Here is a 27,540-nt window from a genome sequence, read left to right on the forward strand (position 1 = left end):
CCAACTCCTCTGGCCAATGACTCCCCCCTTTGCCAATTTCTACTATTTATTCAGCCTGCAAAGGAGTCTGGTAGAGGCTAGGGGATAATGAGAGTAAACATATATAATATAGTATTTTTATGAATGGTTTATTTCAAAATACACCTAAAATTGTCTCAAACACGCCAGCCAAAATGGCTGAATTTTGTCAAGACATTAAATTGAAATTGAGACTTATTTACGAATAGAACATTTAAATATTATTTTCCAAGATATAATATCAAACAGTATGTCCGAACATCAAATAAGACTATCACAACAAAATTAGAAAAAAAAAGTGTTAATAGTGTTAATACCAGGCAGAGTGAGTCATTTCTCCCTTCAACTTTCTAATATTATTTATATTTGCCAGTCATAAGAGTAATATTACTAATAATGTTTAATAAAATCCAATTCCAAACATCTCTGATTTATGTCAAATCAAAGAAATTGAAATCGAAATCTACATGTACATCACTCATCAACAATCTTGTGGACAAGAAAGACTGCACCATGTTTATATTCCAAACTAGGGCTACGTACGTAATGTAACATCAGGGTACAGGACTGGTCCAGATTTTGTTAAGTATAGGTTGGGACCTGTATACCTGTACAAGAACAATTCAACAAATTAGCTGTTCTTTTGAACTTCCACAATGAAACAGTTACTTGACAGAATCTTTATTCAAATAAAACAGGACAGAACAAGGCAGCCTCATGTCTTACTCCAACAAAACAGAACCGTGTGGATTGTTTCTTGTTGCATTTCTATTCTCCTACAATACTATAGCTGTCCTGAAAGATCAGTTGCGTATTTTCGGTATTACTTATGCTCCCTCTAGATGTCACTTTGGTCACCTCTGTCATGCCCATAGCCAGCATTTTGAATGGGGGGGTTCCTAGGGGGGTCCGGGGGCATGTTCCCCCGGAAAATTTTGAAAAATGAACCTTCTAAAATGGCATTTCGTGCATTTTTGAGAGGATTTCCAAGAAAAATGGCGTACTAATTCATGAAGATATCCAAGTAATCCAACAGATATTATTGTCTGTAAATTTCAGATAAAGTGCAATGTTGCTGACTAAAAACGGTTGCTTGTTTCGTATCATAGGTTTTAGCTATTTATTGGTGCTGCCCAAAAAAATTAAGGGACTAGTACTTCTCACCTACATGTAGCTGCTTTATTTGGGGCTATTTCAAACACTTCGAGGATGAAATGATGACGAAAATGGTCTAAGAAATGGCAGTAAATGTCAATATTACATATGTCCTCATCCAGAATATTTTTTTTTCTTTTGCCTCCCTGCATTGAGTGCCATTAATTAATTTCTGGTCCTTTTTAATCAATTTTGTAAGTATACTGCACTTCTGTTCAGAGGAGTGTTGGATAAATACTTTTGTGGTACAATGATGAATGAATGAAGCTTATGAATGAAAGACCTTTATTGTACATTTTGTACGTTTGTGCTCTAACAAGCAAAGTACAGGTCATGAATAAGCAGGAAAAAGGATACAGCAATAACACTTAAACTATACATACTAATGTGGTCTACTATTTACAAGTTTAACTTCTCCTCGCTTCTTTAGGCAGTTGTAGATGTAAGAACATATTGGGCTAATGATACAATGTAGGTTGTTTGTCAGGTTTCATAAGGAATGCGAATTTTTCTATTTTGTCTAAATGTCTAAAGCTTGGGAACTTATCTATTATACACGTATAGAGGGAATCCCTCTCATTTCTATATACCGGTAAAGTACAATCAACTACAAAATGGCATTCATCCTCAATATTATCCAAAGTACAAAATTGGCAAATCCTTTGCTTCAATAAAAAATCTTCAAAGATTCACACATTGAAGTAAGCCTTGTCTTAACGCTACATGATGACAACATGCGGGGAACCGAACCATCAAACCGGACAGACAGGTCGAGTGAGTTTTGTGTTTATTTTTGTTGGTGCTTCCACTGAAACCATTTGTGTGCATGGATGGAGTTTTTTTTTATTGTGTTGCTGTTATTTTTACCGAGCTGCTGGACTGTTGAGGGGTGGACATAAGCGACAGCCACTCCCCTTCAGCAAACTCCGTGTTACTGGAATTTACTTGTCCAACGCGATGAGAATTTTGTACTCTTGATCAGAAATACGTCGCCCCGGGTTTTGTCACTAACACCCGGCTGAAGTAGCTGTTGACAGAAAATGGAGCCGTCCTCACAGTCACTGGTCTACTTCTCAGGACTGGCGGCTAGAACGCTGACCTAGGCCGTCTTGTATAGACACTGTAAGTGTTTGTACATGGAGGCGGGGAGGTGAGTCTACAGCGAGCAGTGGAGCTGTCAACTCTTGCCGGGCAAGACAACTTTTGTACCTTTTGACAATCATTCGAAGCTAGTGAATATATAAATGCTAGTATATCAAGCGGATGCATGGTTGTTGAGCATAGCAGAAGCATCAGACTACAACTTTTGAGGTATAAAGTCAATTCGCAACTTGCCACAACTATTTACTACCAAGTCGCCCCAAGTTAGGAAATACTGACTCGTCAAGGAATCTTGTGAGGTGACATGGCGACCAGACTGCAGGGAGTGGACACACTCCCGCCCCTGCCGGTCCCTTCTACCGACGTGCCGCACCATGTGAGCCGGCTGAGCCTGTGCCCGGGACCCGCCAGCCGACAGAACGGTCACCGGTCCTCCAGCCGGGCCAGCGGGCTTTCTGCGGACAGTCGCCACGCTCTGAACGCCCGCTGGCAGAACATGCTGAAGGCGGTCTCACCTGTCGTCTCGCTCATGAAGAGAGCTGGCAAGGTGAGTGTTGGTTACACATCCAGGTAAACAGTATTCAGAGGCAATTCAAACTGATGTCACTCGAAACGTACATCCTTAAGTAATTCTCCGTAATTCATCCAGTAGTAACCTCCCTTGTACAAAGTGTTCTCGACGCTTCTACTCCGCTCTGGGCCTGAGCAGCCAAATACGACACCGGCATTCCCTGGACTGAGGATTTCTGACTCGGACACGAATATTTGGCCTATGAGCCAACACCGATGATAATGAGAGTTTGAATTGTCTTTGAATAAGTGTTAATTACTAGTACTTAAAAACTACCTCCATGCTTAAACTCGGACCAACGCCATTGACAACTGTTAAGGTTAGAGTTAGGGTTAGGTCTCGACCTCAGTGTTGGTCGGACTTGTCCTGATGATCAGCCATGGTCCGAGTTGTGTGTCCGACTCGTCTGACGTCTGGTCAGTAAAGTCTAATCTCCGAGTCCAAGCAGATCCCTTTCGGTGGCAAAAAGACAGTTTCAAATTGTCCAGGCAGTATCCATTAGCCAGAGAAGGTCGCCCAGCCACCGACGGGTGGGGGTAGCGACAAAAAAAAGGCCATATGTAAAAAGGTAGCGATCATTCCCCCACAACCTCTGCTTGGAGGGTAAGTAAAGTCGCTGTCACACATAGCCGACTATGGCTTCGCGAACACTGCCGAACTCCTCCCAACCATGGTTAGGAGTAGCTAGGTCGGGAGCAACGGTTGACTGCGTTTGGCCTAGTCGAATATTTCAAAATGTTTAGAACATTGAAGTGTGGACGGGAGGTTTGGTTATGGTTGGCTTGTGGTTGGCTGGTGTTTGGGAGTAGGTCGGGGCGTGGTTGGCAGTCATAATTGGGCTCAAATTCGTTTCGATTCGTATGAAAAGGTAATCGTGGATCATCGTGGCCTAAATCTGTTCAGACTGCTTTCGAACGCCAACCAACCTTGGTCGGCTGGTGTTCGTGAGGAGGTTCTGAAATGTGAGACAGCATTATTGAAGCAGGTGGCCATGGCTGTGTTCGTGTGTTAACAAAAATAATGAAATGAAATACCTTTATTGTACATTCATGCCACGACGGGCTAGGTACAGGTCAAGACTTCACAGACACATAACAAACGTATGTAGAAAAGTAGAGACAAAAGATACAGTACTTGACTTTTTACACATACATACATAAGGAGCATACAAGGGTACTATACTAGGCTAATACAAAGTGTTCTAGTAACTGAGCTAATACAGAGTGGTCAACTTCTCGCTTTTTTGTACAACGGAAAATGTGGGAACAGATCATGTTTCTGATACAGTTTGTCTAGACGCATAAAAAATATAAATTTATCGTTTGTATTTAGGTGTTCAAAGTATGGGAACTTCTCTTTGATATGATTAAAAAGGACAGATCTTTCATTAGAATATAAAGTACAGTCTAAACTTTAATCCAGAGGTCCGTGTTGCTATGGGATATCAGTGATGAGCAGAGATTAGAAAGAAAACGGGAATTCTAATCCTTCCCTCCAGCAACAGGCTTTAAACACATAATGGGTCACCACGTCTGACCGCAGCCTGTCGGGCGGTTGTTTGGTCTCTACACACGCGCCTGGAGACAGGAATAACACGGTGTTAGAGGGGAGGGGAGGGAGGGAGGAATTGCACGGCACGGTGAGAAAATACAGTCGTGACATGGAAAACTCTCGTCCGGAGAACCCAGAGGATAATGCGTGGACCATGATCGTACCGGTGAGTTAGACATAGTCATGATAGTTTATTTGTAAGTTCATGCCTGACGGCTAATAGCAACACGAAACAATACTTAGAAAGGGTCTTGAGACAGTGCAAGCTAACAATGGTGACAAGTGGAACAAGTGAACTATTCTAACTCTAAGCAATGCTACGGCATACAATCTAAGCTTGTTTGGGTTTGACTTCTTTTTTGGAAGCGGTGGACGTTTATAAGCGCGCCTAGATCCTGAGTCGTTTGTTTCGAAAGTTTTCTAACGATGTCGTGATCCTTTTGGTGCCCGCACCGGAACACTACAATACAGCCGTCTTGACTAACCTAAATCACCCTCCTTATGGACTTCCCTTGTTCTGACTACTCGCCTGTAGCGATACAGGCTTGGAATCATGACCCCATCAGTTGTCAGTAGTATAGTATACTATCATATCCGAGCACTACTAGACTAAGTATGTTTGCCAGCCTTCATTTAATTTGATTTATTAACAGCTAGGACTAGCCGTAGGCTAATTAAAAGGACTAGCGCTAGCCCTAGTAACAGGACAATATACAATAAGAACAGTTTCAATGCTCGTTCAAATGCGTTAAGACTTTCACACGTAGATTGATAATACAAATTGTACAAGGTAAGGAGACATTTGAAATACGGAGACGATCTGTGTTACTTACTAATACCTAACAAGCGTAATATTCGTGATAAAAACAACGTCGACGTCTCAAAGCATAATCTTCGTGTTAAAAAAAGGAAAGCTACATAAAGCTATCTAACATTTCGATGGCCTAATCACCATGTTATACACTATGTACAATATCAGGACAAAGTTGTTCAATACATTTTGTTACCAAGTGTTTGTTAAGTATTTATCTTCAAGCACAAAACATTATGAGACGATGGACGAATGTACTCAAGAGATGAATTTCAAGTTCATGTTCTAACGAATTTTAGCTGATAGATCGTGCTTGGCGTCCGATAGCAGCATTAGTAGTACGTAGTCGGGCCAGTTTCCGCCACGTACACGGTCGTTGCCAATTCCCAGATTAGCAATCGTTAGGTGCATTAGAACGTACGCTCCGTCAGTACGTACCGTGATGTTTCGTGGCGTAGAGGATTAGGGTTTTAGAAGTAGACTTCTTGACCCTAGTTCCAAACCGAAACCAAATTAAGTAAAATTTGCATAACCACATTGTGTACATTTAAATCCGTCGTTCCCGAGTTCTTGACTTATCTACTTTAAAACGTTTCGCCAAAAACTCTCCTGCAGTTCCGTAACAAGCTGATAGGGACACCAAACCCCACATTATTACACATTATCATAAAAAGCTATTTGCCAGCAAAAATCATGACAATGACATGTCCAGGACATAAGATACAAGATCATACAAGAAAAAAGAAGTTCTGCTGCAGTACTTTTGTCTTTTGACGTTGACCTTCGTCTTCCTAAGGACTTGGTCTTCCCAAGACCTACCCGCCTACCAAATATCATCACAGTCCATCAGTCCTTTTCAATTCAAGTTACGCTGATCATAGATATGTGGAAACTCATGTCAACTCTGCGGTTTGAATTGACGGTGACTGTAAACACCGAATGTTTTCAATCTGCTCCCATAGCTACACCCCCAAGCTTCCCGCCAAAACCTATTCCCATGTGGAATACCGGAGGAATGCGGGGCAAGTCAGCCTGTGGGAGGGCCTCGTGTCAGTCTCAGAGGAACTGTGGCAGAACAGGACACAAAAACATGGTGACAAGTCAGGAAGTTGGGCCTGAAAGTGCCTGGAGCCTACAGGCATGGGAAGCCAGAACAAATAGGTGGCTAATCGAAGCCCGTCGTGCAAAACCTACCGGGGCCGGGGAACTTAGCTGAACCGGGCGGCGAAGAGCTGCAGGGCCCTGCAGCCACGAGGAGAACCCGCCCCAAGGCCTCATACGCCAATTTCGCTGTCGCTGGCGAGACCCAATATAGGTTTGTCTTCGAGGAAAGTATGTTAAACGTATACCAATTGTGGTTTCATCAATCCATGTTTGGTCCGGTGAAGCTGTAGTGTATGAAGAGACAGAGCGGTTCCCTGGCAGGACCAGGGGGCCAAAGCCTGCAAAAACAAACGTCAAGTTTGCTGTGGCTCTGACCAAGGTCAGCATTGGAGTAACGGGGTTTGTCACGGTATCAAATCTATTTCCGTTCGTAGCAGAGCAATGTAATCGAGAATTTCAAGGTATATCGTATGTTTAAAATTCTCGATATCTTCCGTACAAATTCATCTCAATGACGAATGAGATTTTCATGCATATTATGATACTAGTAGTAAGCTCTGTGGGCAAGGTCCTTACTGTAGCTTTCGACCAGGTCGCCAGGCGTCGTCCCTAAACGTAAAGTTCATTGTACATGATATGAATTGTCTTTGTACCTGATGACTAAAGGAATAGATGTTTAATATGTCCGGAAAATTTTATCCCTCAGTGACCGTCAATTTACTTTTTATATTTAGTAGTAATGCTAAATTACATAATTGTCTTTATTTGCAAAATCATCCCCGAAGGCTAATTGCTTTTACAGAGTCAGAGATACTATATCAATAATGTATCTGTATCTGTATAGCCGGTATAACCGGCTTTCGGCGTAACACACCAGCTTCGCAGGCACACGGCGCGGTGGCAGCTGGCTATATTACACCGATCGACTTGTTACACCTAACCCTTGAACTTCTAACTCTAGACATTGTTTAAAGCTATCTAATGACAATGCCCCAGAGTTCCACTCTGTGATAGTTCTAGGAAAGAATTAATTTCTTGAACACCTCAATCCTTCGTTGATAACTCTGGTACTTGAAGGCATGGCTATTTCTTGTTCTCTTCTGGGTTGGTATTACATGTACTAGTAGGTACTTTAGTAGTTGGGACGTCCACCTATACTATATGGTACAATACAATAATAGAGAACAAGACAACTACTGTCTGGAAAAACTTATACTTCTAAGCTGCCTATTAAGAGGTTTGACTTCTTTGAAGGAAGTGGATAATGAATTTAGTCTCACATTCTGCATAAAGGCACAAATCGATTTCAGGGCAGTAAATCAGGATTTTCGAAGTCAATTTTTAACGTAGGTTAAATCAACCCTATCATTAGCATACTGATATCTGTGAGGCTAAAATGTCATGTTGCTGATGGAAAACAGTTGCTTGTTTCATATTGTAAGCTGGTTCTAGCTACATGTAATTGGTGGTACCTAAAATGTACTAAGAAATGGCAGTAAATGTCAATATCAGACAGATTTTGGAATCCGAATATTTTCTGTATTGCTGCCTACCAAAATTGCATTGGATGCCTTAAATCAGTGGTCGAAATACCCCTCTGTGTGCAACTTGGTGCAAGTAAATTTGGTGTCCTGCAACTAATTTTTTGTATGCACCAGTGCAAGTTTGCTTTATCCGCAGTTACAACCTGTAGAAATACTCAATAAAGAACTGAAGGGAGCAAAATTCAACAAAACCAGAATCCATGAAGTTTTTCTTCATTTTTTGTAATTAATAGAAGCTTACTATCTACGTCGCTTTAGTAGGTTAGCAGTGTAAGCAAATATTGCATGCTATTAAAGTTACTAACGCTACATGTACATGTACTTTTGGTTGTGCACCTATTAGTTTTTTTTGGGGGGGGGGTGCAACTATTTTTCTTATGGTGCAAGTATTTTTTTTTTCATCTGCACCAGTGCAAGTTGGCCCCAAAATCTATTTCGACCCCTGCAGAAGTTAAACTGATATGCTTGTTTCAATGGCAGAAATGCTCCATATTCAATAACAAGGAAAAGGTAACAAGCAGCACACTAGCTACTTCCATGTTACACCTGTCACAAAGAGGAGAAACACTTGGCTGGCAGTGTTTATACTAACCCAACCACAGCAGTAACGCTGTTTAGGCACCACTGAGCAAACATGGCTGGTGGTGATGGGAGGTTGATTTAGTTCTACCTGACATGACTGAACACAATAGGTGTGTGGGATCATGTGGTCTGGTATGTTGTGAGATGTTGTGTAGGTCGTGCATGTTCTTCAAGTTAGCCGAAGGACAGACTATCACATATATTGTCGTGCAATAAAGTTCTTCTATAAAATAGAAGTAATTCTAGTTAAGAAAACCTGAAGATTGAAATAGATTTACAAATCTATTTCCACAATCAATTAATGAGAAGGATAAAAAAAAGGTGCATGTTTCATAGACTTAGGTGATACTATGAGGTCTTTGAATTCTTGTTTTGGACATTTTTATGCATTTCATCAGGATTTCTATGTTGTCAAAAGCATTCCCTGAACTGGAACAAGACACCTAAAAAAGTAAAAGAGGAAATAAATTAAATCAAAGAATATGATTGACATGGCATAAAACTAGAGTTTCATGATCTCATACCTTCACCAAATGATGTCTACCTTGAAAGGTCATCTATATGACTTTTGGTAAACTTAGTACACTAATTTTTAAGCTCCTTGGTTGGGACAAATTTTCGAATGTACAACTCCAGTCTTTGTCAATGAACCACTTTTTTGTGTCCATTCAGATACAGGCTATGCTATGTTATGTTTAGTTTAGGCCATGCAAAGACATCCCCACACGCTAAATGAGGCATAACGGCTGCAGAGCTAACAGTGCCTTGTGTTTTGTTGCCTGGTGAACAGAGATGGTCTATGTCTGTAGCACTAGTGTCTCACCATGCCTATGCCTGTCCGTTTGGACCGCTCCCCGAGTCCACTGTCTAACCCGTCCAAAACAGGGTCTTCTACCCCGTCCAGTGGAGCCGTCCCGTCTTGGGCTATTTTGAGGAAGAGAGTGGGGTTTAGGGTAAGTGCCTCCTTCAAGGGAATCAAGCCCCTGGCTTTCAAGTCATCTGTGATCTGTGTCAGTGAATTGGTCCATGACTTCGAGGTTGGATACTAGTTTGGATGCGCTTCTTCGCTGAGCCAACTTTGTCAAATTCTTTCTAAAAGTTCGGAGTTGTCAGGGAATTGTGGAAAAGGTTGGGTCATCTGGAAGGGGTTGTGAAGCTGTTGGGAACTGGTTGTGAGGTTGTCATGGCGTTGTCTGGACAGTGAGTGTTTCCCAACCCATGACTCATTCCAGACCCTTATACAAATCCCTCCTGACTCCTTACCAACTGAGGCATTACTTGTGAAATGGTTGGGACAAAGTCATCAGGAAAGAATTAGACAAGACAGAGTCTAAGATTGCTCCCAACCCTTAGCTGATTTGAGCTTGCATGTCAGTTGTCAAGACCTACCCACATACCAAATATCAAGACAAACGTATATGGATTTCTTGAGTTATCCTGTTGACAGACAGACAGACACAAATATGTACATGAAGTCTACTTTTAAGTATGGTAATTAAAAAGCTACTAAGGGATCACCAATCATAGAAACACAGAACAAGGTATACATTTGTAACAAACAAGATGTTTGATTGGCGGATACTGTAGCTTAACTTGAAGTGCATTTTTAGGCACTTGAACTCACGGTGGTCAAGATGGGGAATTTTGATGGGGATGTTGATGATGACCTACTACTACTACTACTACTACTACTATTTATTCATAATTATATAATAGTTGTGAAAATTAAAGTAAGTTAGGCCCAGAAGTGATTTTGTTTATTTCACATTTTGTTCTGCAGGGAACCGTGTCCAGCGATGTTCCTTCATCCTCACGTCTACAGAGGAAAAAAAGCTTCAGCTCTACTGCTAATGTTCAAAGGTTTGTTTGTTTGTTTGTTTGTTTCATTGATAAGGATTTCCATTAGTGTAAATTTCACACTATACTTCCTGGAGTCTGTAGTGAATCACCAGACAGTAGTATTTGGACCATCGCGCTCCGGGACATACCACTACTCTTTTTTGAAAGGTGTGGTGGGTTCTTTAACTTGCACGTGGGGTGTGGCTCTCCCCAAATACGGTACCTCCGTTTAACTTCCTCTCTGAGGGACGTCCGTAACAAAGGGTAGGTACATCATGTTCTCATTTTCACCTGAGTGAAGTGAGGAAAGTCGTGTAAAGTGCCTTCTCCAAAGACACAACATCGGACATGTTGTTGGATTCGAACGCGGATCCGGTAGGTTTCCAAGTGATGCAGCCAAACATCACGATTCCTCAAGTGAAGTGAGGGAAGTCGTGTAAAGTGAAGTGAGAAGAGTCGCGTTAAGTGCCCAAGTGAAGTTACTAGTGAGGAAAGTCGTGTAAAGTGCCTTCCCCAAGGGCACACCATTGGGACATGTACTAGTAGGCAGATTTGAACCCAGGACCTATGAAGTGCATTTAAACATGATTTACATGACTTTTGCACAAGGAATGAGTTGAAACCATTTGTAAACGTGTGGGGAAAGTGGGAAAGGATTCCGAAGTTAATTAATATCTGTAGAGTATACTGATCAGAGAATAAACAGTTGTGGATATCTTCATAAACATCACATTGGGCCAGACAATCCCGCATAGGCCCAAAACATGCATATTAATTTTTCAGTCCCCAACATTGTCATATTGCATCTGTGATAATATTTGCCATTTCAAAGACAAGTTGCTGAAAATTACTGGACCTGCAAGCATAGAGCTCTTGATCATCCTCTCTGCTTTTTCACAAAATGGGGTCTGCATGGTGACTGCACCATATGCAGTTATAAATTAAATGATAATGATTTACTGGTCTATTCAATTTCAAATTCCTTGACAGCAGTTCCCAGTTTGATGAATTCCCTTTTGGCAGCCGAAGGCTGAATTGCGTGGAGTTACCATGGTACTTTAGAGACAACAGTTCATAATAAACATTATAACCTTAAGTAACAAATATGTTGGACATGGGTTTAGACGTCAACTAAATTAAAAAACATTACTTACAGTATCATATAGCATTCACAAGGCCTTAACGATTTCAAGTAATTTCTGTATAAAACTTTTGATATATTGAAATTACTAAAAAATATTACGAACAGAGTGGATTTTCAAACATCAACAATTACCATATACCATATGGGTCTAAGTATATAATAAATCAAGTGTTATCACAAGTTCAGCAACTGTATCATGTGGTATTGGACGTGAATGATAGCTCTCGGTTCTACAGTTGTAAGAAACAGGAGGAGCAAGTAGAAACATATAAAGACCCGTGGTCCCGGGCTAGGGTTTGAACCCATGACCTCCCGAGCACCAGCTTCAGACTCTGATGCTCTAAATACTCGGCTAAAAGGTCTAGACCCATCGGCCGGGTCAGTTGGTAGCACCTATAGTATAAACCCCCCACTGTTACACTACTCCCCCTTTTCTTTTCAAGATTCGTCCTCAAATCTTCCGAATTCGACATCCCTGGAGCGGCACTCTTTGCCAGAACTCCCAGGGCCGGTGTGGGAACCACTGTAAGAAACAGGAGGAGCCAGTAGAAACAGATAAAGACCTCTGGTCCCAGGCTGGGGTTCGAACCCACGACTTCCCGAGCACCAGCTTCAGACTCTTCTAACCACTCGGCCGAAAAGGTCTAGACCCCTCGGCCGGGTCAGTTGGTAGCGCCTATAAACCCCCCACTGTTACACAGTGAACACTGTTGAGTTTGTGGGATGAGGGTCTTTCTGCCACTTTCCTCTCATTATAAAGGGTGGTAGGAAATGTCTCAGTCTACGTATACAGTTCAGATTGTTCCAGTGACTTGGCAAAGTTTACCGTCATTTCTTGGTGGCAAGCATGGAGTGTTGGTAGGTTTTAAAGTTGCTCACATGTCTTTGAGTAAAGTTGCAAGAATGATTTTAGTGTTCCTTGCTAATTTGAATTCTGAAATGTAACATACATGATAGACTGAGTTGGTTGTGAATTAAGGCAGTACATTATTATACCTTTAGAGAGTTCAAAATATCTATTCAGTAGTTCTTCATTATCTAGATTCCCAAAGCAATAATCTTCACAATGTAAAACCTAAATAATTAATATGGCCTATTCAGATAATGTTTCTGTTATCCTTTGTAGTTGTGGAAACTGTAGCTTAATTCTTACGACTAATTCATTGTTGAAAATAGGACGGCCCTTTCATGCATGAACATTTATAAGTTCAAAAGGACCTATTCAGGCTTTAATAACTGCATTTTGTATTCTCCTTAGTAAGGTGTAAAATATTTATAGGTTTATTATCCTCCTACCTACCCACATTCTCTTGGTACAGTCTGAATATCATGTTACAATATGTTACACCATTCTGAAAGCACTAAATCTTTGTAGCTAATTCAATTATCTTCCTAGCCTGCCATTGGCCAGTCAGAGACCCCTGTAGAATTTGCAACATTTGCACTGTAAGCCCCGTGAGTGCACCTGACTTATTCCCAGGACCTGTGCCTGTAATGTCAAGTCCTCCCCTAGTGTGTGTATTGTCTGTTACTGGTGTGTACTTTACATGCAGGAGTGTTATACCTTACAGCAGGTAGTACATTCCAACAGAACAGCTTTCAATCAGGTTTTTTAGCATGAAGGTGCTTTTTTGAGAGTTTTTCCCTCTAAGTTGGATTGATGTGTACACGTCACCCTTAATTACCGGGATTGTTGTGAGAGTAACAGCAGAAGGTCTGGACGACTGGGAGTCCATTCAGTCCAGCAGCCAGCTGCCTCTTCAGCCGTGGTGTAAGAACCCTTGTCGCTGATCTAGTGGGCTGAAGTGTGGTTGGTGCTCATGTACTCACGACTCACAGACTCTAACCACACAAACAAAATGGAGGAAGCAGAGAAGAGCTCGGAAAGAAGTGAGACAAGGTAAAAACCAATACTTTTATATTCCATCAGGCTACTGCATGGTGTTTCAATTCAAGGGAGAAAAGTACACATTTTTTTTGGTATTGCTCAGTGCAAAGCCAATTGACCACTTCTTAGGCTCTATGCTAGACAGATGACATATATGTGACTCTACCAGAAAATGGCGGTTTTAAAGGTTTTATGTGGATTGTATTCTAGACAGAAGCATGTGTCCGGGAGGGAGTTCTATATATAATTTTGCAGTCGGGAAAAACTGTTGCTGTCGAAGGACTTTGAAATATTTTGTTATTCTGTTATTATTGTGATTTCTTCTAGGATCAGTTTTTTAAAACTTAAAAGTTGTTATTTGTTAGTAATTATTTGACTGCCTTGATATATGTTTTTATCTGCACTATTGAGAAGACAGCCTTGTAAAGGAAAAAATGATCCTGCTACAGACTCCTCACAGATGCTATTCTGGAAATCTTAATAAACAAAAAAACAGGAATTTGAACAGTGTAATGATGTGATCTGGAGGAGAGCTTAGTGGTACACTGAAAAGTTCCCATGGGAGTAGTGAGAGAACAGCACCCATGAAAGTATCTGTAGAAGAGGGACAGGGAGGCAAGTTCATGCAATGTTTTGTCTGTGAGAGAGGGAATCTAGATTTGTGACCAGAGGCAGTGATCTGTATGGTGGTTGTACAATCATGATTATCAGATAGAGATACAAAAAAATGACACAGTTCAAACGTACTTCATGTAAACAACTCAAACAAGTGAAAGACAACCATTTCATGCACATTTCTACCTGTAGACCCGGCATAGTGTCACTGAATAACATAACATAACATAACATAACATAACATAACATAACATAACATAACATAACATAACATAACATAACATAACATAACATAACATAACATAACATAACATAACATAACATAACATAACATAACATAACATAACATAACATATTGATATGATTATGTCAACATTATATATTGACATAATCATATCAATGATGTTGTAGCAAGCAGTGTTAATGGCCTGCACAGTTTTTATGACAAATGTTGTAAAGCAGAGCATGTACCAGCCTCCAGGCAGTTTTAACATCTCTCTTGAGGCAAGGACCAAACCTGCTCCCTTGTACAGTGGTCTGAAGTGTTCTAGCCAGCATCTGTCTTTCTGTGGTTTGACAGAATTTTTCTGCACATGAAAATTGTTGTAAATTTAATCATCTTTGACTGATGAAAATCAGCATGTAAAGATACGGAAAAAGATGTTATTAAGCTAGGCTTAGTCTAGCAGCAAATTTGGTCCCTCAAAAATGCAGGAAATAGTGTTTCAGAGTTAACGGTTTCCTGTTACAATCACCCACCTGTAACATTCAGCCACCTGTTACAATCAGCCACCTGTAGCAATCAGCCACCTGTAATATCAGCCATCTGTAACAATCAACCACCTGTTACAATCAGCCACCCGTAGCAATCAGCCACCTGTAATATCAGCCATCTGTAACAATCACCCACCTGTAACAATCAGCCACCTGTAATATCAGCCATCTGTAACAATCAACCACCTGTTACAGTCAGCCACCTGTATCAATCAGCCACCTGTAATATCAGCCACCTGTAGCAATCAGCCACCTGTAACAATCAGCCACCTGTTATAACCAGCCACCTGTAACAATCAGCCACCTGTTATAATCAGCCATCTGTAACAATCAGCCACCTGTAACAGTCAGCCACCTGTACCAATCAGCCACCTGTACAAATCAGCCACCTTTCACTATCAGCCACCTGTCACTGGAAATCACAGCAACATCGGCATATACATGTACATGTACTAGTACACTTACCGCTTTAGAAGGACTTAAATTCTTCAAACCAAAATTGATGCAGTATTATTTCTTTCTGTAATGACTTAGTCTACACCAAGTTAAAAAGAGAAACATCACAGAAGGGACATTTCCTGCACACAGATTGTGAAAAAGATACTCATTTAGGAACAAGACTTTTCAATCATTGCACCATTCCGGACTGGGTGTAGATTATTTGTCAAAGTTCCTCCCTGGTTGAAAGGGATTTGGAAGCCCTATGTCAACAAAATGTTTATTTGCTCACTCCACCACCATGCCAAATTTGGCCCCAAAAAAGTTGAATCCATGTTCATAACTGAAATAGCAAGAGAAAGAATTCAGGGAGAAAAATGTTTGAGAGAAAGCTCAGTATAACATGTCAGTCTGAAATTTTTTTCCGTCATCGCAACTTGTTCGATCTAACATCATGTCTAGGGGGTTAGGGGGTCCAGGGGCATGTTCCGCTGGGAATAGTTTGAAAACTTGACCATCTGAAATGCTATTTTCTGCATTTTGAGGGGTAAATGTTCCTGGTAGACTAAGCTTAGTTAAACTTAATTTAATAGCATCTCTTTCCTTATCCTTATCACTCAGTGACACCAATTTTTGTCTGACAGATTGGACAAAATGTTTGTCCATCATGGGCTGCAAGATTCCATCATATGATTTGAAAGATGGACACTGGCTAGAACAATCTCTCACTCACTGCATTAAAGACATTACCTGTAGTATTGATAGTGAACAGGGGAGAGACAAAACAGTTATTATAAATCTATGCTATCACTAAATCTATCGTATACATGTCATCACTTCATCTGTTGTTTACAAAACAGTTAAACATCTAGTACTAAGTAGTACATGTAAAGCTATATGAATTTAATTATAACAAATTAGTTACTCAACCATCCATACAATAACACAGTCATGATATCAGTTGCATTATTATTCTGATAGGCGAATGATATCAAATAGGGCAGGGTAATTATATAAGATAAGAACCTGATGACAAATATTTGTTCTTTGGGGATGCTGGCCACAACCAGACCTCATTTGATGTGACCGGCACCCCCCAAGAAAACGTGACAAATATTTGTAATGTCATCCTTCTATTGATACTGGCGTTCCCTTGTGCTGGGGCTTGACGTACGTTTCCCTAGCACGTTGGTTAATCATTTCCAAGTCACATGATGTCTTCCCAACAGTCTTATTGGCCCAAGCATTTTTGACATCACAGTGCCAGGTGTAGTGACACAACAAACACTGGACAATGTGTACATTGCTGAAAGCAATTGTAGGAGGTATTTAGGACATAAATTTACATGCGACGGGTTTTCTATGTTACCTGGAAACGAAATGTTTCGGATTTATAGGCCTTGCTGTTCAAATCAGAATTACTGGGACTCCAGACTGGATCTGGTGTAAAATTTACCAGTGCTGACTGGTAACAGAAACATTATTAGTTGAACTGGACTTGTTCTGGCGGCCACGTTGTCTAGTCTCTGTGATTTTGCTGCAATGAGGATGGAAGATGGCATGTTTTTCCTCCAAGAAGCCTGGGGTGACAGAAAGTATGTAGTTTTTTCTTGCCTATTCTAATCTAAAATGCTTAGTGGTGGAAGCTTGATTATGAAATACTCATTTTAAGATATCTGCATCTGGCTGGTTATTGAGTGCACCATTCTGCATTTCATTATGACATAAATGTTACAGATCAGTAACTGTGACAGTAACTGTCACAGGTCAGTAAATTAATTTATAAAGTTACTGCATTGAACTTTGTCAGGACAGTGCATCAGGTGTTCTTGGTGTACTACGCAGACTGCCCAAAATTTTTTCTGTCATCTCAATTTTATATGATGTAACATCATGATGTTGAGTGCTGAAGGCACTAGATATTTCACCAGAGGTGTGACAATCCTAGACCTAGGTCCTCGGAAAATTTTAGAATTTTGAGGGTCAAATTTTGCTCACTACAGACAGGTAGATAGTATGCTTAGTTTATGGCATATTTTGCCATTATCTTAACATACTGTTTTCTCTCTGCCAAAAGAATTATGATAAGAGATGTTATTCTTACCCAGGGAATATCAAGAAGGATAACTGATAATGAAGCAATTAAGATATTTGATGTCATAATTTTCAGTCAAAAAATATCTATCACTGCTACACAGTGAATCAAGTCTTAAATAAGCTGATTTCCTTGTGTATTGACAAAGAGTATTACAGTGTCGGGTATAAATGTTGTGCATCACCAGTAAACTACAGTAACAGTAACTCTTTGTTGGTGTAACGTAGCAGGTTTAAGTGTGATGGGTTCTTTAATGACGCTGTTCATGGTGTGCCTTTCCTTAAACATACATGTAGGACGTCAACGTTTATGTCCCATTAGAGAGGACGGCCCTAACTGCAGCTAGATACATCCATGTGCTCATTTTTCAAGTCAAGTGTGGAGTAATCTGGCGTAACGGCAGGGTGTTTTGCCCAGAACATAGAGGTTCTTGTTTCGAATCCTGTCATGTCACCAGTCGTGTGCCCTTAGCTTGGGAAAGGCACTTTAAATGCCTTTTCTTACTCCTGACTCACTCACTCACTCACTCAATCTCACTCCACCGAGGTGTAAAATGGATACCTGACTTCAGTTGGGGAGATAAAAGGCAGTGGAAGGAGAGGGATGGGTTCCACCTTCCAAACCCATGCCCTAGACGAGTTAACAACCCTAACTATTCAGTGATTGATTAGTTAGTCCTAAGTGCATAAGGATACTGGGGGACACTAAAGTCAACTGTTAGCAGCATAACAACAATCACCTATACCAGAGGCCAGATGGATCAAGATAACTCAGATCAATCACATACACCCAGGCAAATTTGGTTGGGAATTATTGAATGAAGACACCATCATGTCTCAAATGTCTCAATACAGTTTACATAATTTAAATTGGTAATAAATCCATACACATATTTTTACATGTATTAACATAATACAAAATACACAGAGTATTACATACTAAGTGCTGTGTGAGCTGGTATATGGTTTGCATCCAATTTGTATTGGTCATTATGTTTACTGAAGGAAAACATTGTTTTTGCTCAGTTTCTTCTTCCTCTTCTTCTTCTCCAAACAGTGACCTCTAACCTGAACCAATGTCGTGTCTGTTGCCATAATACATGTAACTAGTGTTGGGTTACATCATGTTGCAATTTTATTGCAGGAGGGATTTAGACTCCTGTCTGACCATGATATATGAATACACAGTGTTTGAGTAAGAATTAACAGAACAGACCACGTGTATGTGAAGGTAAACATTATGCATTTGCCTCGCAAATGTTACCTTAAGTTTCTAGTTTCTGAGTTGTTGTTTTTTTTACCTTTCTTGCTTGACTATATAGTTTTGACCGAGATGCGTCCATGCGGCTGGAGGATTACATCAACCTGCAGCACCTGCAGCAGCTGATGGAGAAGTTCCAGATGCACCGGCCCGCTGAGCATCATGGGAGCACCAAGGTAAGGCTTCATCCAGACTTACTGTACCACAGAAAATTATGTATGGATCACTGACAACTTAGTAGGGATGTGCAAATTACTTTGTCACAGCTAAAAAAAAATTGTTTTTAATGATATAATGATGTTTTAGAAATCATTTGAAATATTATACACAACCTCCAAAAATATTTCAAATGTTTTCTAGTCGAGGGAAGTTGTTGAAATATTAAAGAAGAAGTTTGAAATGAGGACCCTGCTGCATTGAGGCACCCGGTCATGTCCTTTACACAGTATGCATGTATTGTTTACTAAATATTACACACTAAACTCATTTGTCCTGTCCTTTGCACACACAAACTCAGTTATTTGTGTTCTCTTCCACATTATCCTTTTTTTCCCCAATGTTTACATGTTCCGGACACTTGTTACTAACACGTGCGCAAAATGCTCATAATCCCAGCAGTTGGGATAAGCAGTACAAAAGAAGAAGAGCACTTCTTTGACCAGACCAAAGATTTCCCCTGGCTAATGTTTTAAGTGAGACCCTGAACTCTCAGGAGAGGCTGTCAGCCTCTGAAACACTGCCAGGTTTCAGAACAATGGAGAGAACAGAGTTAATAGACTGGAAAACAAGTTTATCTTTGTTGACACTCGTGACCAGCACGGTTCTTAATTGTTCTGGGCAACGGCTGGGGGTAAAGCCATTGAATTACGAACCATGGTGCAGTTGCCTTGACAGCAAACATTGGCAGAATGCCAGGGTTGTGGCAGGTCTGTCTGGTGCCTGAACCTACTAAATATAGTAATAAATTAACAGTATGGCCTGTTCACATGGTTGGGCTGTATGCAGCTGTAAGTTACAAACATTGATATTTAAATTACAATGTCAGCATTATGCTCTTAAGATTATCAACATCTAAAGTTTGTAATATAAGACTGCAAACCTGCATTACTTTTTCCCTGACATGAAAAGGTGTCTGACACCAAGTTATCAAGACAATAGCGTGTGCAGGACAAAAGATACAAAACCAGAAGTTCTGTTGCACAACCAAGGAAAGCCAGTGTTGTTGTCCTTTGTCTTCCCAAGACCTACCCACATACCAAATAAAATCACAATCCATTGATTGTGAGGTCTTAATAAGTTTTTTAAAAGGTGGAAACACATACACAAAAGGTGGAAACACAGACATACATAAATTTAAAGTTAATTAACAAAAACATTTACCATTTTTCCTGGATGTAATAACAAAGCCTGTTTGATGCAGTTGAAGAGAGAGGCTGGTAACATGACTCTGGATGAGTTTAAAGAAGCCGTCTCCTCCACTCTGGGAACACGCTCATGGAACGACCAGATAGATGCTCTCTTCAAAAAGGTATGAAGACCAATTAAAAAGTTTTTGGGAAAGAACATCCTTTTTTTCTGTGGATTGTGGTGAGGAAACAATTCTGACCTTTTTTGACCTTTTCTGCTACACTACCATTGAATATGATTTTGAAGAATAATCGGATAATAATATGCATATGATCATGATATATTTGATCACCTGTTCCTAGTTATGTGTGTGGATGTACGTCTAGATGTTTCTATTATGTGCACGCATGTGCACTCATATGGGTTTCTGTGTTTGTATCAGGACTGGTAACTTGTGACATTGTTTATAGTAGGCTTAGCCTCACATAGCCACATACATGTATGGTCTCCCAAACACTGCCAAACTCCCAACAACCATGGTTAGGAATAGGTCAACTGTGTTGGCTGGCGTTCGGTGAGGTTGGCTACTGTTTGGCTGCACCAGCTGAATTTTTCAAAATGTTCAAAACATTCTCATCGGGTGTGGACCGTAGGTTTGGCCATGGTTGGCTAGTGGTTGGCTGGTGTTCAGGAGTAGGTCAGTAGTGTTCGAGTATCAAGTTTGACTCAAATTTGACTAGAATTTAACTCAAAGTCAATTTGATTTGTATAGAAATGTGGCCTAAATCTGGTCAGACTGCTCCCAAACTTCAGCCAGCCTTGGTTGGTGGTCGGTGGAAGGTTCTGAATGTGTGGCAGGGGCTATACTGTAATATCTTGATAACCATGTTCATGATAATGTTTCCCCAGATGGACACCAGCTGTGATGGGCTGATAGACTGGAATGAGTTCTGTACCTACATGCTGCTGCAGTATCGGGAAAATGACTACATGCGCACCAAGCGGGACATTCCATTCAGATCCCTGGCTCACATCAAGCATTGTGTCTTTAACAAGGTAGACTTATAACCTTAAATTCCACAATTGTTTGGGGTTTAGTATTCAGAAATTCAAACTTGAACTCTGGTCAGATTTGAACTGCATACAACATTGTAGAACCTTACATAATAAATTTGTGTTCCAACACAGGAATTATAGTTTATTTATTCAAATAAGGCCGCTTCATTTGCATCTAATTGTGTACATCTCTGTCTAAGGTACCTAATATATAATCATAAAAATCCATTGTTCCTTTCTTGCAACCAAATTGCCAACCCAAACTAGCCTGGGTACCATCCGGATTTTCGCTACGCAACGCTAGGAAAAATCATCTGGATTTTCGCTACGCAACGCTCGAAAAAATCATGAGCATTGTGTAGCGAAAATCCGGATGGTACCCAGGCTAAACCCAAACCAAGATGCTACTTTTTCCTCACATAAAAAGCTATATGCTATTAAAGACCAAAACTTAAACATGTCCAGGACAAAAGATAAAATACTGGAAGTTTTGCTGCAGTACCAAGGACAGCCACCAGGAGGCACACATTTGACTTTTGTGTTCCCAATACGTAACCTTTCAAACTTGAGTGGTGGCTGTGCAGATTATCAATTGAATGATTAATTTACTGTAAACTGTCCAGTCTGAATTATTGTAAAAAAACTTGAGGGCCAGTCAAGGCAGTGCAATGCAATGTTCTTAGATGTGCAATGGTTGTTACTGACCAAATACCTTTTACTTACATCTATTATCTACAAAGTCATGTAATTACTACGTATTGGGCTCATGAGTTGTTTCTAAATTTTTTCAATTCTTTCTTACAGCAAGAGCCCACCACCAAACTCATCTATATTGAGAATCCTAGTAGATATGTCAGCTTTAGTAAGGTAAGTCATTTTCCCATCAAGATTAGCATACTAGGATTTTTATGAAATCTGCTAATGGCTACATGCAAGACATGTTTTTGATGCATATACTTTTTAGGTAATATGTGTTCAGTGTATTTTGTGTTGGTAGATCATTGTAGATAATGAAATATAGTGTCACTCTCATCTGATGACTCATGAATAATTATGCATATGACTGGATGAAAGTTTGCAACCTCCCTTGGTTGGCTCTGTATAATTCAATCATTCATCAGTTGAATTTTATAAATCAATAAATCAATTGTCATGATAATTATGTCAGTACCCATGGGTAAAACTTCAATCATATTGAAAAAAAAGAAGAAATCTACTAAAGCCCCAGTCACAATTTTTTTTATGTTGTACAATGCACCTATGATACTATATTGCGTACTGCATTTGTGGTAATTATGTCAGCATTTTTTGATTAGAACTCCAATATCTTAACACTATCTTAATCTTTGCAGGAGGGTGTGATAGGGATTTGGGACACGTCTGTTCGCTTGTTAAGAACATACGAGTTACCAGGAGAAGGGGATGAAGGCAGGAATGGGAAGCGGCAGTTCAAAGCGTGGGTTACCGACGCCATCTACCTCCCAAACATGAACAAAATCGTCATAGCAACAACAAGTCGAGACCTCCATTTCTTCGACATTTCTACCAGTTCATATTTTGAAGAGTTCCACTTATACGGTAAGTAGGAAAATTATTGTATGTATCATTGATAATCTTTCAATTACGACTTGACTAATTTGTGCATCATTTATTGTCAAGGACACATCAGATTCCACCGTAGTTTATTTTATTTTCAAGTTGCTATTTCTGTTCTACTCTGTGCTTTGGTCAGACAGTTTTAAGTTTTAAACGTTGTTCCAACACAAGAAAGAACTCACCATGAATTTTTGGTCAAACACATCACTTTCCTCAGATGAATGATCCATTGCGCTGATTTTCAACCGAAAATTCATTTCACTCACTTTCCCTCGTGAGTTCTATTTTTGTGTTGGAACAAAGTTTACATTTAACTTTACCATTAAAGTTTTAAGAGTTCTGATAAAATGACATTCCAACAGACATAAAAAAGAAATGATTTGTTTGTTTCCCCAGGGTTAACAGATGTTCCCACATGTTTTGACTACCATTATGATCCAAAGGTAACTTTTCAGTTATTTCATACTTTGGTTCTCTTTCAAAGTTTTTACATAATACAGTCATGAACCTTGCCTCTGGGTCAATTTTAGAAGTTTGGAAGAGCTCAGAAGTGATGAGATTTGTTAAATTTTGCTCTCTCTTTTCACACAGAACCCCAACAATAAAGCCTGTCTTCTGTATGGAGATGAGAGTGGGTGTATAAATCTGCTGTACTTCAAAACACCACAGTCAGGACAGTTTGAGAGGCCTTTCTCACACGACGAAGGAGTCCAGAAAATCTACCTTCCTGTGAGTAATACATATACTCAGGGTGAAATTTGCCTTATCTTACAGTAGCATTTCAGTAACAGCCAGTAGCATGTCAGTACTGTCAACTTGAAGACAGTTACCATCAGTAAGAGATCAGTCAGAATAATTCCTAGGAAGCTAGACATGTCAGTTGCATAATGATTACATTCGTGCTTGACTGAAATAAGACTGTCAGTAACTGAACTGTACAGTAGCTGGCAGTCACATTTTCAGTACTGGTGGTTTGTAAGGACATATGGATATATTTTCCTGTAGGAGAGAGAGAGAAAGAGAGAGAGAGAGAAAGAGTGAGTGAGTGAGTGAGTCAGTGCGTGAGTGAGTGAGTCAGTCAGTCAGTCAGTCAGTCAGTCAGTGAGCTTGTACTCAGTCTGGTAGATGTCTTCTGGATGAAACGTATCTGAAGGGAGACAGTCACATATTATACTCACACACTTACATACAGACACAAATTGATGTACTAATAATAATAAACCTTTCTTCTTTCAGGAATTACCCCAACACTCCAAATATGTCCAGCTAGTTGTCCTGGACAGCATCCACCCTGAGGGTATCAGACAGATCCTGTACTGTCCCCACAACAACGTGGTGCTGTCCTCCAGTGGCAGCCATGTCAGCTCTGTTGTGATGATGGACATTTCACGCAAGAAGAAGACGTATGTTTTCAAGGTTTCCAAGGCAAGGATTGTCCAAGTTATGGTATTTACACAAGCAAGGATTAGGACTTAAATGAGCACGTTGGCAAAATGTACTGCACCTAGTGCGCAAAACCCCAATTTTTTCACGGTTTTCTTTGGATTTTTGGTCAACGTTGCATCAGATTTTTGCCTGTTGCAGACAACATTTTTTCAGACATAACATTTGAAAACTACAGACGTAATGTTAACCTTATATACGTGGATACGACCTTATATGAGACATTCTGCCCAACTGCTATACACAATACATTACAGGTTTCGCGCAAGTGCAGTACGTTCTGCCGACGTGCTACTTAAATGTATCCAATGCAATTTCAGGGTCACCGTGACAAAACTGCATTTTCAAAGTCAACTTTCTGGTCAATCTTTTATGTACATATACATGTAGTAAGTTGAATCAACCCTATCCCCTACATGTAGCATACTTATATCTGTGAGGCAAAAATGCAGTGTTGCTGACAGAAAACAGTATGGTGCCAAAAAAATAGTAGCAAATGGTTACCATGTTTGAAATGCCCCAAACACACCAATGTTTTAGTGCAAATTCAGTATACAAGACATGTTACAAATGTGTGTGCTACCATTTCCAGGGTGTGGAGTGTTTTGACTACAATAAACAGATGAACATCATCGTGACAGGCAGCTCTGACCACAGAGTTCGCCTGTGGAACCCCTACGTCACCAGTAAACCCATCACTGTTCTGAGCGGGCATCACACCACCATCATCGATGTCAAGCTGTTTGAACCCATGAACCAAGTCTTCAGTTACTCCAAGGATGCTGTGAGTCTGTTAGCTAGAGTTAGGATAAAGTGTTTAGGCCACACCAGTTTTACTTGTTGGTTCACAAATAACATTTCAGCCTCTGAATCAACTCTAAAATGCTTGTATTTTGGCCCCAACAGTTGAAGGAAGTCCCTTCTCTTCAGAGTTGGTACAGTTTTTCCATCTATCATTGCAGTGGTTTGATTAAAAGTCTGAAATTCATTGTTTGAATTACAAACCAGCCTGTACATGTATGTGGCCTTCATGGCTCCTATTATAGCATTTTGGGCTATCATAAGATGCCAAGGTCTGTTTAGATTTCATTCTGTCACTGTCATATTTCTTCTGACAAGGCCACACCAATTTAATTTGTTGCTTCTCGGATTTTTTCAGAAAAAATCAGGAGCGACAGGGCAAAAAACAAAACAAAAAAAACAAAAACAGGGCAATGCACCCCATCATAGCTGAAAATGTTACAATATGAGCCATAAAGTCAACATACCAGGCTGGTTTATAATTAAAACAATAGATTTTGAACTTTTAATGAAACAAAATTGCATTGTTAGTAATGTTACATTGGAAAACTGAAGAACTAGGAAGAAAAGGACATTTTTCAACCCTTGGGGCCAAAATTTGTCTTTCATTGAGCATTTTGCAGTTAATCTAGAACAAACAAAAAAATTATTTTTTTTTTGCAAATCAGAAAAAATGGACAGGGCAACCAACAAATAAAATTGGTGTGGCCTTAAACTGTATTTCTTTTTGTTAGATCATGACTTACAAGTTACTGTCATAATGTCTTAATGCTAATTGGTTGAGTGATTTGAATGGTTTTGATTATGATTGACAGATGTTGAAAGTGTGGGATGTGAAGGACCACTCGTGTCTGCAGACTGTTGTCCTGAAGTTCCCCTGCCTGGTGAATGGGCGTGTCCCAGAGTACGGAGCCTTCCCACTCTGTCTGGTGCTCAGCAAGAACACACTTCTGGTCACATGTCAGGACTATATAGGTATGGTACAGACTGTTAAGCTCCTGTCACACATGAACAAGTATGGCCTCCTGAATACTTGCCAAACTCCCCCAACCATGGTTAGGCCACAGCAAGTACTTTTTATGGATGACAACAGCGCGCGCATTAATTTTCGCCTGATTGGGTTTTTGCCTGATAGTGGTCAACATGCCAAAAATGGGCAAAAATGTCTGTTGCCATGCCGGAAGGTGGATGACAGATAACTATGAAGAGAGGAGACAAGACAACTCTCTGATTTAATGTTTTGTTTCTTACTTTGATGCAGTGATATGTGATGTTGGCTGCGTATATGCGATGTTCCCACTGAATAAAAACCAATGATTACAATGTTTAAATCAAAATTTTAAAGTGTAGGAACCTTGTTTTTTCGGCCCGTCTTGTTTTTTTCCACCCGCTCGCATTAGACTTGGAGTCAGCGGAGGATGTCATCCATAAAATTTACTTGCTTTACTTACTTTACTTTGTTTGGCAAGGTCGGCTACTATTTGGCTGTGCCAGTCGAATGTTTCAAAATGTTTCAAACATTTGTGGGTTGGTCAGGAGGTTCAGCCATGGTTGTCTGGTGTTTGGCTGTAAGTCAGCAGAACACCATCCAACCTTTTGGGAGTAAGTCAGCAGTCTTCAGTTTCAGTCGAATTTAAGTCAAACTTGTTTTGATTTGTATTGAAAGTTAGGCCTGAATCTGGTCAGACTGCTCCCAAACTTCAGCCAACCTTTTTGAAACTGGCTATATTACACAAAAAACCTGACAGTGTGTTGTACCCAGCCTTTGTACATCTATAGGTTTTGTTTAAAGCTTTGAAATTAAAACTTTATGAATGTTGTTTAAAACTTAAGGCATGTTTTTCTGTTCAGGTCAACTAAAGCTTGGTGTGAAGAAAGTCAAGAGTCCTTTACCAACTACCCACAATGCTCCACTCTGCACGGCCATCTATAACCCACATTACCATCAGGTTAGTTTCTGTCTTTCTAAACTTTCTTTTTGTTACCAAGTTGAGGAAATCAAATCAGCTATGTTTGACTACTACATCATGCCAGTAGCCAGGGGGGGTTCCACTTTTTGGTCCACTTTTTATGTAAAGTTTATGAATGTTGTACCCTCCAGCAGTAGAAAGAACCCCCCAATTCAAAATCCTGCCTACGGGCATGTACATGTAAACTGTGTATAGTACTTTGTTACTTTGGTGGAGCTCCCGCTGTAAGCCCTGTAAAGTTGGAAAGGAACTTGTCTCTGACAGGTTTGAAAGCTTTTCTCCTGCTCTGAAATTTTGATCTGTTAACACATTAAAGTTGATTATGTACATTTGTAAATTACAATATTTTGAATGGATTAACTGAAATAGATTTGTTGAACAGTTGCTGTAATAGCTGATATCAGTATATTTGGCAAATTCCAAGATCCACTACAAAATATACTCCTCCAAAAAGTTTAGAAGTTGTATTGAATTTTCTCAGTACACATTTCAAATTGTCCTGACTTTTACAGAGTTTACATACTGTAGCAAATTGAATAGTTTTATAGTTTGCAAAGTGTCTGACAGTTTTAAATTGATTAATATAATATCCACTATTCCACCAGAATTTTGCCTGCTGCAGACGATATCTTTTGTAACACAACATTTGTAAGCTGTTGACAGGATGTTAACCTTATAGGCACGAATACGACCTTGTATGAGACATTCTGTCAAAGTGCTATGCACAATATATTACCACTTTTGCACAGGTGCAGTATGTTCTGCTGATGTGCTCTGTAAGGCCACACCAATTTAATTTCAATTCTTGGTTAACGTATTCGCCCGCTTCATTTTTTT

General features: G+C 40.0%; 1 protein-coding gene across 1 annotated transcript in view; it reads left to right on the top strand.

The window, feature by feature from the left end:
• The first annotated feature begins 2,075 nt into the window (after window positions 1-2,075).
• The window catches only part of LOC109481512 (WD repeat-containing protein on Y chromosome-like), a 40,815-nt gene continuing 15,350 nt past the window's right edge, over window positions 2,076-27,540 (top strand). The window contains exons 1-13 of the mRNA XM_019784089.1: window positions 2,076-2,821; window positions 10,218-10,297; window positions 18,552-18,666; window positions 19,911-20,018; window positions 20,747-20,893; window positions 21,698-21,760; window positions 22,246-22,471; window positions 22,886-22,932; window positions 23,081-23,218; window positions 23,726-23,914; window positions 24,525-24,716; window positions 25,549-25,708; window positions 26,585-26,682. Coding sequence (XP_019639648.1) covers window positions 2,579-2,821; window positions 10,218-10,297; window positions 18,552-18,666; window positions 19,911-20,018; window positions 20,747-20,893; window positions 21,698-21,760; window positions 22,246-22,471; window positions 22,886-22,932; window positions 23,081-23,218; window positions 23,726-23,914; window positions 24,525-24,716; window positions 25,549-25,708; window positions 26,585-26,682 — 1,806 coding nt within the window. The 5' untranslated portion in view covers window positions 2,076-2,578. The remainder of the gene's footprint in view (window positions 2,822-10,217; window positions 10,298-18,551; window positions 18,667-19,910; window positions 20,019-20,746; window positions 20,894-21,697; window positions 21,761-22,245; window positions 22,472-22,885; window positions 22,933-23,080; window positions 23,219-23,725; window positions 23,915-24,524; window positions 24,717-25,548; window positions 25,709-26,584; window positions 26,683-27,540) is intronic.

Source organism: Branchiostoma belcheri, unplaced genomic scaffold (assembly GCF_001625305.1).
Source record: "Branchiostoma belcheri isolate BF01 breed outbred unplaced genomic scaffold, Haploidv18h27 scaffold56, whole genome shotgun sequence".
Classification (NCBI taxonomy): Eukaryota; Metazoa; Chordata; class Leptocardii; order Amphioxiformes; family Branchiostomatidae; genus Branchiostoma; species Branchiostoma belcheri.